At 42.0% G+C, this 19,724-nt stretch overlaps 1 protein-coding gene across 1 annotated transcript; it reads right to left on the bottom strand.

Annotated features, from left to right (window-relative positions):
- Nucleotides 1-4,267: 4,267 nt before the first annotated feature.
- Irs4 (insulin receptor substrate 4) lies at nucleotides 4,268-18,520 on the bottom strand. The gene is made up of 2 exons (XM_021154095.2): nucleotides 14,850-18,520; nucleotides 4,268-6,818 (listed from the first exon to the last, which is right to left on the bottom strand). The coding sequence occupies exon 1, from the start codon at nucleotides 18,518-18,520 to the stop codon at nucleotides 14,867-14,869; it is 3,654 nt and encodes a 1,217-aa protein (XP_021009754.1). The 3' UTR covers nucleotides 4,268-6,818; nucleotides 14,850-14,866.
- Between the last annotated feature and the right edge of the window lie 1,204 nt (nucleotides 18,521-19,724).

Genomic DNA, 19,724 nt, shown 5'->3' with positions numbered 1-19,724 from the left:
TTTTGTGTGAAAGTGTTTTGCGTGCATGTATGCCTGTATGTATATCACCCATGTTCCTGGTCCCCTTGGCAACCAGAAGAAGATAACTGAACCCCTGGAACTGGGGAGGAGGGTAGAGATGATGGTTTTTTGTTTTTTGTTTTTTGTTTTTTTTTTTTTTTTTTTTAGCTACTATGTATGTGTTGGGAATTGAACAAAGGTCCTCTGCAAGTGCATCCAGTGCTTTTAACTCCTGAGCAGCTCTGCAGCCCCTTTTCTATTTTTTTTGTTGATCTCTTCCCAGATGTTTTATCCATTACTGAAAGCTGGGTATTAAGTTCTTTAACTCTTATTGTTCAGTTGCATGTGTGTGTGTTATATTTTTATGGTTCAAAATACTTTTCTGTTTCTGTAGTAGCAACTCTTTTCTCCAAAATCCCATTTTTTGTTTGTTTACTCTTTGTCTTGTTTTTAGATTAAATACCACTCTGGGTATCTTGTTGGCTTGTGTTCATGACTTACTTTCTACTGTACTATGACTATCTCTATGTTTAGGTTCTAATGTATCTCTGCTAGATAACATATGGTTAGATTGTTTTATATACATTCTGCCTTTAAAATTAATTGTTCAAACCTTTCTAATGCAATGCAGTTTTGGAAAAGGTAAAACTGATAATTGCTTCATGCCCGACATTTTTTTTTGCACAGCTTTGATCCATATTTTCATCTCCTTGTTGAGGCAGGAGAATAAATATTCTCCAACTTCACCAGAGTTGGAAGTCTTTTTTTGAAAGCTTTTTATTTCTCAATCTTTTATCTCAGTTGCACTTTAAAAATTGGAGTTTCAATTAAGGCACTTTCCCAATTAACTATAGCAACACGCGGTATAGTTTCACTTTTTCCATCCATGTGAAAGGTAGAATGTTTTCTTTTTGATTGTTAAAAAATTACTTTTTAAACTAGTGTACAAAATACTGGATTTCCTTGTGCCCTTTCATACATATATGCTGTTAGACTTTGATTTTACTCCTCCCCTACTCTACTCCCAGATTCCTCAGAACCCCTCCCATTTTACACTTTCTCCCTACACCTAGTATGTACCCTCCTTTTCTTGTTTTAAATTCCTCGAGCTTACGACCAAGAATGTCCTGAGTAATATATTTTTGTTGGGGTTCAGAGTCGTCAATGGGGAGAGGGAGAGAAAAACATCATTTTAGTTCCTATATGATGCTGGACATGGTGATTGAGATAGAGGGATCATTGCATCAAAGCCACACTTCCACAAAAAGATCTGGCTGGCTTGTAAAACAAGCTATTTTGGGGTGACATGGGCTATGTGTATTATGCCTAATACTTTTAGTTGTGACTCTAACTAAATACAACCGCCAACACTTTTGGTCTTAATATAAGAGGGAAGAGACAGAGCACCAAAGCAAGCTCATTCATATGTTTTCTAATTCAATGGTGAAAAGATGAAAACAGTAAAGACAGAATTCCAAACTAGTATTTAAAGGTTGTGCACACACGTGTTCCCTGAAAATGAGATACACAATGCAAAATGTTGAAAATTTTCTCAGGGGTTGCTAGTTTTAAAATATAGAAAGAATTATATGCCTCTTTTTTATTTCTGGTGACATCTAAGAATCTGCTTTCCATTTTAATATTTCCTTGGTCCCTTTGTTAGTTGAAATGCTAATCCAGAATGCTGCCAGTGACATAGAAGACACTTTAATTGATATTCTGAGATTGTAAACTCAGGGAGGTGATTGCTTCTAGTTCAGTTGTATGAACCCAAATGCTTAATATTAAGTGAAGTCAGTGGTTTCCTCCTAAATTCTTAAGACTTTGTGTAAGTTTACCCCATTTACATAGCACAGCACTGTGTGTTGCTGACAAATTCCAATGTAGCATGCAACAGTGGTTCCTAATTGCTTTAGCATTTATCATGCACAAGAGACGGAAGGGAAGTTGTCTCATTTTATACAGCTCAGTTGCATTCCTTATCTCTGAAGTACACTTAAGCAGCAAGCTGGGACTTAAGGTGGCTGCGTGAAAGCCAGCATCTATTAACATGCATATCTTGGAGGGAAAATGAATTGGATTTTCTAAAACAGAATACAGCCCAACCTCATTCCATGCATTAATTTTGCATAATTTCACTTTTGCACATTTTATAAATGAGGGGTCATGTTCTGACTTACCCGCATACATTCTCATGCTCATATTTTTTTTCAGGTTATGACTTATGTCAGCTTTGTTTGCAAAACATTTCTTAAGAGCATTTTGGTGCTTTTCCAAGATGTCTTCTGAGGTCAATTAGCACCTATTAATGTTTTTCCAAACAGTCACTGGATGTGCTTAACCAGTGTGTACTTAGTCATCTTTTATCCGACAAGTGTTCTGAAAGGTTTTATGTTTTAAAGAAACAGTACCCATTTTCCTGAAAATGACACCTTTTGTTATGTTTTATAGCTGAATAAAACTCCATCGTGTAAACATATCCCATGTTCTTATGTGATGCTCTATTAGTTGGTACCTGGGCTGACTTCATAACTTGTGAGTGTGAATAGGATGTGAAAGTAGAAGGAAAACCATCTGGGGGGATGAATGAGAATAAGAGGAGGGTGCAGGAAACATAGGGTGAGGTGAATAGGGTCAAGGTACGTGATACACATGTATGATAATGCCTCTTACAAGCCCATCACTACATCCAATGAATATATGTTCCCCAACTTTTATATTGAAAGTGCAAGAACCCCTTGGCATCTCACAAAAACTATTTGGTTAGCACACATGAGACAAGAAGAGTGTGGAAGTTGAAGTTTTGTGCACTCTTATGTACAGATGCTTCATGCACCAGAGTTGTGCTGATTGTCAGTAGTCTGTCCCTACTGTTTCAGGACTTCCAGTTGTTAAGAATTAACCCCTAAATGGGAATACAAGGATCATGTAGGCTGAAAAGCACCAGTATGTGCATTTGTCTTTAAAAGTCCATCGGATATGCATAATATATTTATATATAATATATAAAATTGTATGTATATAATCCCATGAAATGAAGATCACAAAACTATATATGTATGTATAGATATACATGTACACACGTATATAAGTGTGTAAATTAGTATTTATACATGAAATTAGAGTAACTAACATTCTATTACAGAGTCTGTAATGATAAAGGTACTTTTTATCTTTTCATATCAATATTTTTTTCGTATATATCATCTGAGATGTACCCAGAAAGCACAAGCTATAAAATCAACTTGGACTTGAGCTCCGCCTTTTTACCCTGTGACCCATTTGACCTGTGTGCAACCACTGGTCCCAGATTTGCTCTCATTGTTCTATGTGGCAAAGGTAACTTGGGAAAGACCAAATAGGTAAAGGGGTGGCCATTTTTTAATGTTTCTAAAAGCCTGTGGATTCAAAAAAGGCTGACATAATTTATAAATGAATTTATGATATTCAATCCATTCTTCCTTTTATAGTCCATCAGTGTGAAAATGTTACCTGTTTATTGGTATATTTTTCATATACTAAAATTTTCTTTTTCCATGGTTAACAATAAGGCAATGAAAGGGAAGTCCTTCAAAGGAAAGTGATAAGTGGCAAGTGAAGGAGAGAAAGCTGAACTATAAACAATCAGTTCTCCCTCCTGGGGTAGGTGATTCGTAGTAGTCACCCATTGTTGAGATCTACATGTAAACTCTGGGCAGACATTCTGTAGATTTTTTTTTTATACTGCTCATTTTTTATTACATATTTTCTTTATTTACATTTCAAATGTTATCCCCTTTCCTAGTTTCCCCTCCAAAAATCCCCTATCCCCTCCACCTCCCCCTGCTCCCCAACCCACCCACTCCCATTCCTGGTCCTGGCATTCCCCTACACTGGGGCATAGAGCCTTCACAGGACCAAGGACCTCTCCTCCCATTGATGACCTACTAGGCCCTCCTCTGCTACAAATATAGCTAGAGCCACAAGTTCCACCATGTGTTTTCTTTGATTGGTGGTATAGTTCCAAGGGGCTCTGAGGGTACTGTAGATTGTTTTGAGCTAGTATCACCTCTACATTTGTAGACTTGAGAGTGAGTTGATTCCATTAACTCTATCAAAAAGCTTCATGTTTGTAGCCAACGTGACTGGCATGTTTTAATTACTCCAGCTGCTCCACTCTGGGAAATGGCTGGCAGTCAACTGTACACAAGCAGTGAAATATACTTGTAATGAAGGTGAGACAACTAAGAAAAAAAAAAGACTTCACACACATAACTTACGTGAACACATTTATTGCAAGTAGCTCTAAGGAAAAAGCAAGTCAGATATATATATAAACACTATACAGAGTTGCACGGTCGTCTCCCCAAACTGCAAACCAGATGCTTACAAACAAGAAGGTTTAAGGGTATTTACAAAGGAAGACAAACACAGAGCAACTCAAAGCAGGTCTGTGAAGCAGAAGTAGCAGATGTAATGAACTGTTGGTACTGTAAAGCTCTAGTTGTTTTACTGACCAAGTAACTATGTATGACACCAAACTAATGTAGTGCTCACACACACAAATCGTTCCATCGGTATTTTTCTCAGCAGCATGAACTGACCACTGGAAGGCAAGTGATATGTCAGTACACATATTCCATAGATTCTTCCAGCACAATACTGAATAAATTAATTATATCTGTAAACTAAGAAGTTGTGTTTAAGAGATTGCATATGTGTTATGCAGTACCTGTGACTATTTGTACCTGTGACTAATTGTGTGTCCGGCTGTGTATGAGATTTCCATTCATTTATTCAGCAAGTGTGCTATCTCTGTGCTCTACCTTCTGTACCCTGTCTATTGGCAGCCTCCAAACTGAATGAATACATGAACAAAAGTAACACAGCATTTTCCCTCCAATCTTTTCTTGCTTCAATTCTGAACGATTATGACAACTTACTTGAATATAAAATGGTAATAGAAGGCCTGAAGAAAGGCTGCCTAAAGAGTACACTGTTACGATGAACAAAAGCCACACTGCAGTACTGAATTAGGTAAGAACAAGAGAGGAGCCTGAGGGACTGATGAAAGCAAGTGATACTCTAGCAATGACCAGAAACTGGTTCAGTGGCTGGCACTGAAGCCACATCCTCTCCTCAGCACAATTCACTTGGGGGGAAAGGATCACACACACACCCCACCCCATCCCTTTGCTTAATAGGCAGGGAGAAACAATAGAAATCAACTCGGTCCTTTGGAAAGTTAGTTTAGCCACATGTACTAGAAGCCTGCTCAACGATAGAAGCACACGTTCAAAGATGTAGGAACCGAGTGGCAAAGAACTTCAGGTAAGTTTCACACTACTTGAAAGTTGCACGTTAAATGCGAAGCAAATTTTTTTTTTTTTTAAACACAGTTACACACAATAGGTACGTCTATAATCACATGTTCACAGGTACACAAAGGTGTACATACACACAAATGTGTGCACACACACACTAGCACTCACACACTTTTGCAGACACTTGCTCAAACACTCACACCCATCTGTGAGATGATGAGGTTTGCCAGTGATGGTACAAGAGCCAAGAGCTGGGTGCCACCACATAACAAAGCTCTAAGCAAGCTTCAAGACCTTTGTACCTATCCTGTGTGGTCACAACCTGCTGTTATCATATTCTCAAAGGTCCAGGTTCCAAAAATCTTAATTCAGTTTCCATCAGAAGCAAGCAAAAATGGGGAGGGGGGCTTGCTCTGATTTTTCTTCCTTTTAAATTTTGTGCATCTTATATTGGCTCCATTGTCCAGAAAGAAGCAGGGCCTTATAAGAGGTTCCTTTTGGCTTGAGTTTTAGGCATCAGTTGATTGGTTATTAATCTGATAGGTATACACCAATTTCTGAATATGGGTAAGCAATGTCTTTATAGGCACCCTGGGCATCCTGGACATGGGAGGGAGAATGGTTACTGTGGGGAAGCCAAAAAGAGGGGGAGGCAGTTTAAAGAGCTGGAAAGAGGAGGCCCCAGAGAGGCAGAAAGGGTCTTGTGAAATGGATACTTGCCTCTTTGCAGGGATAAATGTAGATTTCAAAATAAAATCAAAACAATAGGCTTGGATATGTTCAATTCGATAGCAGAACATCACCAGGTTCTACACATAGAAGTAGACAACCTGCTCCTTGGTTCTGCCTTTAAAATGCTAGAACAACTCTGTCAAGATATCACTTTAGTTGATGGTTAGTGTTGATAGAATGTTGTAGTCTTGTTAATGAGCAAATTCTGAGATAATTTGCCCTTTAGTCTTGTCTTTAAAATACTGAAAATGTCCTGTCAAGATAGAAGTTCAATTCACATTAACTCCTTGATCAAGAAATGTTTTAAGTATGTGAATGTTCAGCAAAAAGATTCTCCAGATCATACCTACCTTCTCAGTTACATAGATGTCTCTTTGTCTACCATTGTTTAAAGATATTCTCATTGAAAATTCTCCCAAGTATTATAGGATGGCTATATTTACACATTTTTTTAATAGAGGAAAGGGGAAGTGTTATGAGACACTAACTTATAGCATCTCATTCCTTTTAAACAGATACATCAGGGAACCTAGGAAGCAAAGCAAATGTACATTGTGCACATATTTAAGTCAATCAGTGGATGCAGGAGGCAGTCCTAAGAATAAACTCCATTAGCATGCTCATTCAGCCGCCACAGTCTGCTCGTTGACTGGTAGAAATCAAGGCTGCTTTCTATTCAAAAGCTTCAGAATTTTCTTTCTTTTAGGCAGATCTGGAGTAGACAAAGATGAAGTTCTGTGTCACTTCTAAAATGTGTTTGGTTTTGGTGGCAGTGTAATAACTCTAAAAAAAAAAAGATGACAAGACAAAAGTTATTTTAAAAATTAGTGCAAAGAGCTGTCACCCACTCCTTGTTCATAAACAAAAGAAAACAAAACTTGAAGAGGTAGCTGAGAGGCCCGGTGAGGATGCAGCCTTGGCATAGACAAGGATATTTAACACCATGGGCTGCCTGTACACAGAAAACAAGCTAAAAGAATCTGTGGCAAACTTTCTCCAGAGTAGGCTTCAAGTAAAAGATCTTCAATTAACTAGAAGTACCAATTTTTTTCTGATGGCTATTTTGATAAATGCAACAGGATTGAGCGAGCATCAGAGTTACCACCCCTGCCGACTTATTGTAGTTGCTAGTTACATTCATTGTAGGGATCTTTCCTTCAAATTAAAAAGCTTCAAAAGAAGTGAACTAACTCAGAAAGTGTTAAGTTTTCCTGTGAACACTGGGTTTGTGAAGTATTAGGTTTTGTTAGGATAGAGGGTAGGGGGTGTGCATATTAGCAACTCATTTACTTGTGGCTAAATTGAGCTAGGTAGGTATCATGGAATTTTATTTAAATATTATCTACATTTTTTTGACAGAAATGTGATGTTACAAAGGTATCTCACAAATTTAGCTTAATATCTATCTATATCTATATATCTATATCTATATAGATAGATATATCAATGGAATTGTTTCAAATGAGGATTTCTAAGTACTAAGTATCATATACTATGCACTTCATTTCATGCAACTTTGCAGAAATGTATAAATTAAGCTGCCAAGCTACTCAAGAGACAATGCTTGGAATTAGAACCATTTATTGCTATTGGAGTAATTTTTCTCTGCAGTTCTTCCAAAAACTGTATTCATATTTCCATGCCTTCATATAACACTTGCATCAACACTGGGTGAAGAACGAAAAACCTACTAAGACCCAGCAAATGGCCATGTAGTTTCACGTTTACAAATATGTTTGTCAATTCCTGTTCATCTAGGTTAGTACACGGTAACGATGCTTTCCAAACAAGAATAATCCCCAAATAATTTACCTTGCTTTTACAATGCATTATGGGAACCAAAGCCACAGATTTGCTTTTGTAATTCTGTTTCTCTTAGGCCCATATTAAAATGAGTTCACATTTGTGAACATATTCCAAAGAACACCAAAAAGAAGCAATCACAAGATTGCTGAGAAGTGGAAGAAAGCAATTCAGGATTAAACCTAAATCTGAAAAAGTCTACAAAAGGAATATTAAAGAGCTGACAACCACACCATGTGTTCAGTTCCTATTTATTTTTAATAACATCTCATCAACAGAAAAATGAATGGTGATGCTTTCGGGAGTTATCTGATTTGGATCTATTTTTCCATTTGATCAAATAAATGCACCAAGCAAAGAACCAAAGTGAATGAAGGGAAATGGCCTTCCATGATGGATATATGAAAAATATAAAAATTCAAGCATGCTACTTAGCTTAGCAGTCACTGGGTTATATGCAGGTTTCATCTCTTCGATAAGAACAGTTCCCTGTATGAGTTGATAAATAGGAAGTACTGTTCCTACAGCGTGAAAATTAACAGGGAATGCTGCTGGGCTTTACAGTGCCAGTCACAGTATGTCTTTCTTACATTTAATGATAAAACATGCTTTTCCCCATAGTGGCAGTGATTTCCCAAAAGAACTTGTCAAAAGAATCTGGAATAAAAACATGTCACTTGTAAAACTCCATGCTGTATTTTTCATCCTAGGTTGGTTTCTCTACTACATCCCAACCCACACTTGGACTCTTTCACTCTGCTGCCTAGTTACTGCTGATGTGAAGAATGCAAGTTAGTAGAATTTTAATATGTTCAGTCTTCAATTTACAAAAGACATATAGCTCATACAAAAGACCCAGGCTCATTGTTAGTTGAAACTCAGAATAAATGACCTCATAGAAACACTGCTCTGAAAAATGGTCTACACAAGACTCTATTTAACCTCTTCATTTCCTGAACCAACAGAGGAATTGTTTTTGTTATTTTGTCTTTTTTTTTTTTCCAGAGCTGAGGACCGAACCCAGGGCCTTGCGCTTGCTAGGCAAGCGCTCTACCACTGAGCTAAATCCCCAACCCCAGAGGAATTGTTTTATCCAATCATTTCTGTGAGATGCACTGGAGGTTTCAATTTGGAACTCCAGGAAAACAGGTCTTCTAGTCATGATGGATGATAGAACTAATAAGGTCTCCCATAGTCAAAAGATTAAAATCACATTCCCTAGTCACTCATTCAAGGACATGGTGGATGCACATGTGAGTGATTTTCAAGATCACCTGTGGGTATTGTCTTGACTGACATTCTACATTTCAAGTCTTCAAGGAGGAAATCAGTAATCAAATTGAGGCAAACTATAGAACTTTTGAGATCTAAAATTAGATCTAGCTGGGGTGATCACAATTTATGGGGAATAGGATATTCAGCAAATCTTTAAAAGTCTGGAGAGTACCACACATATTGCGGTCAATCTAAGCATGGAAATATCAGCCTGGTTACCTGGGTGCCAACAAATGGTAATGAACCAGGCAACACATCCTCAGAAGTATACAACAGGAATCCCTACAAGGAAAACTGTTGCTTTTAGCTGAGCGCAAACAAGCTGGGGCTGGGGAGATCTAGAACAGTAGTTCTACGTAGGTCTTATAGGATTTCTAGACGGTCCCCACCTTTTCGGTTAGAGAGAAACCAGGTAAGGTAATTTTTTTCCTGAAATGAAGGACCCAAGTCTGGTAAAGGGCATCTTAACAGTACAAGCAATGGTAACTTTTACATTATAAAGAGAGTATATTAGCGTGTAGGGGAAAACAGTGATCACTTTCTCATTTCTAGAAATAAATACTTATGCAGCCATTTTCTATTCTAAAAGCAATTCATTTATCAGTCTGAAATAGAGAAAAAATTATTTAAATCAACTCAAATCAAAACCAGTGTATTTGTTAACATTAAAAGCTCCTAAAATTTTCCCAAATCTAAAATGTCAACCCTATGATTCCACATCTGTGGGCCCAATAATCAATGCAGAGTAGCTGGAGAACAGCTTGTCTGTAAAGCAAGGATAAAATACTTACAATGTTATCAACAGGTTTACAGTTTGCATTTCAATAGTTGTGCCAAAAAACCCAAGTGGATTGCAGTATCTTCACTTCATTGTTCTAAAAATTAATTGCTTGTATTTCCATTTTTCATTCAGTAAATGATCCTCATGGTCTAAGAGGTTGCCAGCCCCTCTAACACCACATACTACCAGTTTTTAATTAGCATTTCACGAAATGTATTTCCCAAGACGACCAATAAAATGATATTTGTACATAGTCTTAAAGCCTTTAAAATGGTGCTAAAGAAAATGAATTTAATTTAAAACAAGATTTAATGTCCCACATAGGAGCTGATTCTCAAGACTTGTGAAATCCACCTGCCTAAAGGCCCAAAGCACCTCCATATGTGCACGGACAGACACACACACACACACAAACACACACCAGCATACATGTCTATAGCACCTTTTTCCCCTATCTGTTTTATTTTATCCTGTTATGCTCACTGTGGTAGTTTAGATTAAAATATGAGATTATAAAATATACAGAAAGAAAAATTAAATTAAAAGGCTTGTAATAGCTGACAAATGCCACTATTAGCAAAGACATAGAAATCTAAATTCAGTTAAAGAAATGACTATTAGTTGGAATTTACTGACTATGCCCTCAATTCACATTCTTCCCTTTCCAATGCTTCTATTTGATATAAATACTCATCACACACACACACACACACACACACACACATACATGCTCACACAATTTGTGTTTGGGAAGTAAGAACAGCTAACTCTTCTCTAGGTACAATTTAAAACATTAAGTTCCAGTTGCGGTCAATGTAATGAAGATCACCTGAGCTCTGACTGATGGTCAACTTAGAACGCTCTGAGAGAGTTCTAACAACATTTGCTACCATCAAATTAATGTGTACTTGTGCTTTTGCTCCCAAAGCTTTCATATATAATAACTTTCATTAATATAAATATGACAAACTAAAACTTGTTTGAAGGTTAGTGCCGTGTGCCAGATGGAGCAGTAGACTGGAAAACAGAGTTCTGAGTTACATTTTCAGTTCTGCCACTTACCTTCATGAACACAGGAAAATTCTTAACTCCAGCGTCACTTTCAGTACTTACCAGCAGTAAAATAATGAATGTGAAAGCACTTTGAAAATTATAAGGCAATCAATCTGTAACTGGAAAGCATTCCCTCAATCAACAAGTTGACATTTGAACAACAATCCATTTAAATTCACACACAGTAATCCTTACATTTTTCCTGCAAGGGCCAGCCATATCTGTTCTAATATAAAGGGGTTTTTGTTTGTTTGTTTGTTTTGTTGTTCGTACTTCATAAACCTGAGATTGTACCCCAAGATAAACGCCTACCAATGACCTGGAAGAATTTTGGTTCATTTTTGGTGATTAGAGACAGGGAAAGAAAGCTAAAGACCCTAGTTGAGTACTTATGAATGTATAATAGTCTGGTGTGCTTAATTAAAGACCTGGCACTAGTTTCAAAGAGATGTTTTGCTCCTAGCTGACATTTTTTATCCTGGAAGCATCAGTCTTAAAATAGAACAAATGCAAATGAATAATGATTGCCAACAACTTTAGCTAACTTAAACTGGGTGAGGTCCTTTTTAATTGTTTAGGTCAAATACTTTATTACTCCAAAAAATTATCTAGATTTGGTGGGGATGGATGTTGAATGCTGCCTAAAATAAGTAAACCATCAATTATAGCTGGAAATTGTCTGCTATCTGGAGATTGTATTCTAGTTATTTACATTAAATAAGTCTAGTACAGTAAAAATGATTTGCCTTCAGCACCTATAATTTATAGCAATGGGACTTGGCAGCAGGACAACGGCAAAATGCTTGGGCTTCCCATGTTGTGATAATGGGAACTAAATTGTCAAAGGCTAATTACTAGTTTTAGCCTTTTAATACTATCATAATATAACTAATTTGAATGACCAATCATTTCATATAATCTACAGCTGCCCATTTCATGCTCCTATGTCTTGAATTAAAATACCAGGGAAATTTACATCCAAAATCACTTCAACCTATCAATTTTATATCAGGGAAAGCATTAAAAGAAGCAAAAAGGCACACAACGGTTTAGGAATAGATGAAGTCATATGGGAGATGACACTCTTCTAAATGCTAATGTGTTCAAAGGCTTGATCATCAAGGAATTGCTTTAAAAATATTTCATGTATCAAAAGAATACATATTCAAGTTATACTCTGGGTGTATCTAATTGGTTTAAACAAGCAACTACAAAATACTTACATGAAGCTTGACTATGGAAAAATAAGGCTATACATTCATCATTTTTATACTTCACAATAGAAGTGGTCTTAATGAATTATAATCTCACTTACATCATAGTAGTAGTTAACAGTCACAACCAGAATACTAATTCTAACTACATAATAATACACACATAATACTGCTCTATGCTAGTTCTAAACACATTCCGTAGATGGAAATTAACTTATTGAGCTTTGTGACTCCTAACATTGTGCCTTTGAGCCTTGTTTACAACACTGTTTCCTAATATGCTGTATTCAATTTTTAAATCCTAGGTAAGAAAATAAAGACAGAACAGAAATAACTGGCAGTTCATCTATAGATTTAGAGAAAAACATGATCAGATTCATTTGACCTGTTTTGAACATTTCACAGACAACACTTTATCAATCCACATTAAAATGCTACCTAAAGTCATTTTCTGCAATAGGTTTTTACAATACCATACCTCCTCCCGTGCCCTTCCATATGATATCTTGTAGTAAATTACATGTCAAATATCTCTTTAGTATCAAGAAATTAGCTAGTTTTCAGAAAAAGTAAATCATTAGTTTAAATGCTTGAATTTTCACTCACTTCTGTATTAAATCATCGACCAAAACAACCTTTGATTTATAAAGTGATTTCATGCTCCAAAATGCTTCCATTCACTTGTCTCAATGTAAGCTCCTGCCTGTCTGTAAGTTACAACCTCAGTGGTGTAGTACCACCATAAAGGTAGGAATTTCCTCAATAAACAATACAATCAGCGCATATTAAATCTCCAAAATAGCTACAAGGTCACTAATCAGTAACTTTTATAAATATAATGGTCATTGAATCCCAATAATCCTCAGAAGTCAGAGTTTATTTGAATATTTGAAGAACAGTATGATTTCACTATTTTTATTTATATATATGTGTGTGTGTGTGTGTGTGTGTGTGTGTGTGTGTGTGTGTGTACAAAGACCAGAATATTGGAAAGTGTAGGCATCATTTCAAAAAAAAAATCACAGGGTCACAAGCAGCTACTCTTTTGATATGGAATTTGACATCAGAGTTGTACACAGTACCTTGAGCAGTTAGACTTCTGCATAAGATCTGACTATGTTCTTGGGAATTGAATTATGACTTTTAAATACATATACCTATGATAGTAATGCTCTGTGTGTGTCCCCCACCCGTGTGTATGCGTTTGGGGGGTTGGTGGGTGGGTGTCTGTGTTGGGGAGGAGCTCACAATTAAAGGGACTTTTGAATGAAGTCCTTCAGCAAGCCAAATCGGCCTTTTGTTGTTTTAATGATCATTCCTTTGGTGTGTCTGTGCTGCAATGTGAGGTTTTGTATGGCAAGTTTTCTATAGCAAGGAGAGAAAGAGGAGGTAGGGGGCTACACCTGCGCTAAATGGGTAGCTTGTAAGGGGATGGTTGTGATCAACCCCAGCTTGTTCTGCTTGATCAAGCACAGTGGGCAAAGATCCAATCACAAAAGCATTCCAGAGAGCAAGCAAAGCAAAACTCTTCAGCAAACTGACTAGTGGACTGAAAACTGCTGGGGACCAACCCCTCACAGGGTTGTTCTAAAGAGAGAAGGCAGGGCAGACCACAAGGGTATCATCTGCAAACATTACTTGAGACTCTCTCCAGACAGAGTTGGGCAATTTTGTTCACAGATTCACTAAGCTTTGTTCTTACAACTCCTTCTCTTCCTTCAGAAAATTAGGCCTTGAAAGTCTCCCACTGCTCCAGGGTTAGCCACCCTGGGTGGGAGCTAGGGGGCCCGTCTTCTTCCACCAGCCTTTTTATCTTGCTTTTTTCCATTTTCCAGAAGACACACCAATGAAATGTTTTATATGCCTTTTAAACCCTTGAAACAATAGTCATATCCATAATCAAGATACCACTACACCCTCTCCAGAGAGGTGGAGGAGGGGAGGTAAAAAAAAAAAAAAAAAAAAAAAAAAGCAAAGGAAAAGAAGCACAGCAAAAATAACTTGTCTTTCCCTACCAATGACAAGAAAGGAATACACATGGTTTCTTTCAATTCTGTGTAAAAACAAAATCAGATCAGCACAGAAACACTTTCCAGAGCAAAGAGTCTCTTTTAATCATCTGGGGTTTTATGCATCTACTCCCCATTCAGCTGACAACCAAGTGTTAACCTTTTAGACAAACCACAGCAAACTAGTCAAACAGTGACTGCCTTTTAGAAAGTAAATATGTCAATAGTTGGCTTGTTAACTGCTGAACTCTCTGCGTTCTCTTTCAACCACTGTGCATAGGTTGAGCACACATAGAAAAGTAGCTTTTAGTTGTAGGCTGGAAAGTGAGTGTGCATAGAACCCAGTATCTGAAGAAGTTAGGGAAGGGGAAGTACTTCTGAAAGCATCCTCCTGCTGTGGTTGCTATGGGTCTTTACTTTTAACCACTCTTAAGAAGTTAATGCAATGTTTAACAATTGGCTCACTCAGATAAACATATGGGTTATGTAAAAGCTAATGTTTTCGCAAAGGCCAAAATATATATCATGTGAAAAATTAAAAACATAATTCTACTCTCTCTAATAACACTAGGAAATGATCTAGCAGGTCACTTATGCTAACAGCATCCCAACTAACGCATCAACTCACTTATTAATCGATTCCAATAACTAAAGGAATTTTAATTATAAATTCACCAACCTCATTTCGGAGAGTGGTCACTTCCTGTAGTCTCGTCTGGCAAAGTCCATTCTCACGTAAATGTCGTCGTCATCATCGTCGTCGTCCTCAGAATCCGCTCTCTCTTGGGGTCTCAGCACCCAAATCTGGCGAGGTGGCGGCGGGGGAGCCGCTGCGCCGGCGGCCAGGTCCTCACCTCGGGCCTCGTGGTTAAGGGCTCCAGGATTCCAGCCTGCCGCAAGGTCCTGGAATTCTCTTACAGCCTGGGCACCCGCAACAGGTTGGAACCCGCGAGCGGAGGCGGAGTCAACTCCTGCCGCAGCGCGGAAGCCTGCAAAGACGTCGCCAATGCTGGGGGCCGCTGCGAGCGCAGAGACCACGGCTAAAGCCCGGCTCACTGCCAAGAGAGGCGCCTCAGCTGGTGCAGCAATCACCGCAGAAGCGGCGGGAAAGTCTCTGTCCAAGCTGTCAGTCGGGAAAGCCGAGACAGCGGCTCCAGTGCTGGCAAATAAACTTTGGGAGCGGCTTTGTGGGCGTCTTCTCTCCTGAGCTTCCTCCCGCCGCAGCCTAGCTACAGGTGGCGGTTCAGAGCATCGACCAGGAGAGAGAGAAACGTCCATACAGCACTCAGAAAATGGGTCGACGACATAGATTTGACCTGTTTGAGCATCATAGCAAATGGCACTGTCAGCAAAAGACATGGCTGGTGTCATAGCCGGGTTGAAAATAACTTCAATGTATTCTCCCGCTTCCACAATGCTACCTATAGCACTGCCTGGGAAGGGCCACCTAGTACCGGCCAGAGGGATGGAGTTGGCACCTGGTAGAACTCTTAAAAGATCTGAGAGGCGGATTGTTGGATTTGGGAAGGGCACCCCGAATTCAACATTCAGGTAGCCAGAAAAAGCTGTGGGTGCGGGGTCAGTAATTACGCCCCGCATGTCTGGCAGTCCTTGAGCAGAGGAAGGTAGCACAAGGCGCTCTCTCTTAATAAAGTCAATGTTGATATAGTCACGGGAGCTAGCAGCTTCTCTCTGCTCCTGTGTGGGGTTTAGCGGTTTGGCCTTTCCTTGACTTTCTTTTGCAATAAAAGGAAGGTGGTTAGGTTCCTTAGCCTTGTTCATTGGGGTCACATCATCTGAAGGCTTTGCAGATGACCCCTTATCTTCAGGTTTTGAGAATGACGCCTCAGTTGAAGGCTTTGAAGACACAGTTTTGGTGCCCAGGCTAAAGGGGGCTTCTTTGTGTAGACCGCTCCCCAGGAATTTCCCAGGTAACATAGGAACATACTCACTGTGGTCACTCTGTCCCAAAGGTGAACTCTGAATAGGACTTGGCAGAGAGAAATAAGAGCTCCAGCTTTTGGAGGAAGAGCCTCCCTGCGCATTGGGAGGATTTTTAGGAATCGCACCTGCTCCGGGAGCCATAAACATGTAATCACTGTCACTGTCATTGTCCTTTGAGTCATCCCCTTTATTGGTGTCCGGTGCTTTCGGAGCACTTGGCACAGGTGGTGGGGGGCTCACTCTGGGAAACATCATCATGTACCCCCTGGAGTCTTCAAAGGGTGACCGAGAGTGGCGCTTTGTTGAAGCAGAGGAATTTTGAGGAGCCATTGGCATATAATCACTGGAACACGCAAGAGGAGCAGCCACCCCTGGTCTCATTGGCACATACGGGTCATCCTCATCTTCATCGAAAGCTCTGGCTCTGTAAGCCCCCCGGGGAACACCTCCTGGGGTCTCCATATCTCTCACCTCTTTGGCTTCTTTGCGTTCTTTTGTGCCTCTGTCTGCGCAAAAATAAAGTCGGAATCTTCCCCCAGACTTCCCTTTGCCACCAGTTGCTCCAGCTGCTGGCGGTGGCGGTGGGGGTGGAGGCAGTGTTTGCTGCTGCTTGCTTTGAGTGAATTTACCAAAGTAGGATCTTTTCTTCACAGATTTTCCACGGTCACCATCGTCAGAATTTTTCCCACTTCCTGAGTTCTTGCCACCACCTGAGCCATGACCATCTCCAGGTCTCTGGCCACCGCCTGAGCCATGGCCACCTCCACCTGAGCCATGGCCACCTGCTGTGCCCTGGCCATTTCCTGAACACTGGTTTCCTCCTCCGGCACCCTGGCCTCCTGAGCCCTGGCCACCTCCAGATCCCTGTCTCCCACCTGAGCCCTGGCTACTGGAACCTTGGCCACTTGAGCCCCGTCCCCCTCCTGAGCCCCGGCCATTTCCTGAGCCCCAGTTGTTCATAGGTATGTAATCACCTCGGTTTCCTTCCTCATGCTCCTTGTCTTTTTCTTCAGTGTTGCCAGAACTGGAACCGGAGGCTTCACGGGCTCTGTCGTTGGGAACATCTTCAGGCTGTGGGATCCGTCCCGGGCTAGGTGCAGAGCGTCGGAAAAGGCTGGGTGGTACTGACGCGGCTCTCCTGGACCTGCGGGCTCTGGGCAGGTGCCCTGTTCCTCGCCTAAAGGGAGGCGGAGGCTCTCTGGGTGAGATGAAGCGCCTGGTGAATAGCATCTCTTCCCTCTCACGGATAGCTCTGAGGCGGCAAAACTGCTCCAAGCCGTATCTTCTGAGCCAGCCACCAGGCTCCAGCGGGAGCAAGCCCAGGTGCCTCCTAGTGGACAGCAGGGTTAACAGGTGGGCGCCAATACTGATGCTGTAGCTGCGGCATCGGGCTCTGTATTCATCTGCGCACAAGGCTCTCATCTTCTCCAGAAACAACTCATGCATATTTTGGGCCACCACGGAGTCATCCACTTGCATCCACAGCTCCCCCGGACCTATGACAGTGGATCTGCCGACTTCCAAGAAGAAGTACTGCTCCGAGTGCCCACAGCGACGAATGCTCAGCAGCTGGACGACCACACTGGCCACTTCGGTATTGAGCCTTACAAACACTACCTCTTCGTCGGTAAGACACAGCCGGAACACGCCGCTCAGCTCTTTTCTGTGCCCCAGCCCCCTGGGTTTCACTACTACCTGCCACACATCTTTGTAGAAGGGTGGCTCCGCCGCCGCTGCGGCCGCCAGGGCTGCCGGCTCTCCGTCCGGCAGTGCGCCTAGCGTGCCGCAGCGGCGGCGCTTGCTCTCGAGGATGAGGCGGCTGAGGAGCAAGTACCAGCTTTCTTGTTCCGACTCGTTCTCGGCCACCATCGCGAAGTATTCGTCCTGGGTAAAAAGGGCAATGAGGTGTCGGTACCTGGCATCGGCGCGCTGGCTCACGGAGAAGCATTGGTACAGGATGATCACGCGCCGCGGTGGGATGAGCGCGGGGACCGCAGCACCGGAGGCGGCCGCCTCTGCTGCAGCCGCCGCGGCGCGGACACTGTGCCGGAACTTCCTGGCATTTCGGTAGTATTCGAGTCGAGCTGGAGCGTCTGCGGTCTCGAGTTTGAGCACGAAGTAACGCCTATGCCCATGCTTCTGCTTCCTCAGGTAGCCGCGTTTGCAGACTTCATCCCCGACGGGGAGGTCCTCCTCTTCGGATTCCGAGTCTGACCGGGAGCCAGTGGCTGTGGAGAGCCACATGGCTCCCGGACAGGACGACCCGGTCCCAATGAGTGCGGTCCGGGTTCCCGAGGAAAGGAGCGGGGTGGTCGCCACTGCTGCTAGAGCTGCGGAGGCTGCTGCTGCTGCTGAGGCTCTCAGTCTCCTAAGCGCTTGGTGGCCAGAGAAGGAGCAACTCGCCATGGTGATGCACGGTGGTTTTAAGGTGAGCGGAGGGGAGGGGGGGCTCGAGAAGGGAGGGCTTTGGGGGGAGAAGAGGCAGTCTCCCCCTGTCTGCCCGCCCCAGACCCCTCCCGCCTAGGCCCGCGTCCCCGCCCACTTCACTGGGCTCAAGGCAGTGGGCAAAACAACACGTGACCGTCGCCTCACGCGGCAGCTCGCACCACAGGCAGCTACCCCAGCGGTGGAGGGGCGCAAGCGGCCACCAGTAAAGGTGTGCGTGGGATGGGGACCTGGAGCCAGGGAAGCAGGGCCATCTTCAAAGCGGCAGAGACCCTTTGGGAGAATCTAAGGACGTTTGGTTCAAGGCAAAACCGACGGGAGGAGGCGGGGCTCTCTAACCACACCAGTCTTAGTCCTGAGTACCAGAAGGATGGGGTGGAGGGTAGACGTGAGAGGTGGAGGACAGAGCGGCCAGTCACCGGGACAAGATGGGTTGCCGCAGCCCACACCCATTTGGCTGGAGGGGTATAGAGGTGTTGGGAGGGGAGGGGGCAGGCAGAGCACCGGATGGTTTGTTTGTTTATTTAGGAAGCCCGGGGACCAGGTGAAATCGCTGCAAGGCTCTGATTGGTTAGGATATGAGCCAATGGGAGGGTCCAACAAGGGGGTGGCCCTGAATACATTAGTTTAGTGGAAGGGGGGAGTTGGGGGATGAGGGGGCGTGGTTGGGGTCCCAGAGAGGGGCTTCTCAATCTGCTTGTCTCTGGATCAGGCTGTAAACAACCCTCGGAAAATAGCTGTTAATGGTGGTGATAAATTCCTGAAAATCCTAGAGCCGCGGTGACCCCTCTGCCAGGAGCCCTTTCTCTTTTTCCCTACAGCTCACATTTTCCCTTCCGATCATCGCAGTTTGCTCTAGTTCCACCCTCCTCTCACTTTGAGCTGTGCTTCTTAGCAGAAAAAGGCAGTTATCTCTGGAAACGTGGTAAGGACCTGGGTCCTCAGACCTGCTACACACCAGGCTGCACACCAGGCTGCACACGCCTCCTCGCCCTCTCCACCCCTGACAAAAGCCAGGGACTCCAAAGACTCGGGAATTACGGCGATGCCTTCAAAATTAACGCTGTCCGTACACAGAGTGTATTTCTAGTCCACGAAAACAGGTTTGCTAGATGTGATGTTTCTATTTGATTGATGACGACTATAAAAGTACAAATTTGGGGGC

The sequence above is a fragment of the Mus caroli genome, unplaced genomic scaffold, assembly GCF_978045245.1.
Source record: "Mus caroli unplaced genomic scaffold, Mus_caroli_1 scaffold_5, whole genome shotgun sequence".
NCBI classification, from domain to species: Eukaryota; Metazoa; Chordata; class Mammalia; order Rodentia; family Muridae; genus Mus; species Mus caroli.
This window is presented reverse-complemented; position numbering and strand designations above follow the sequence as displayed.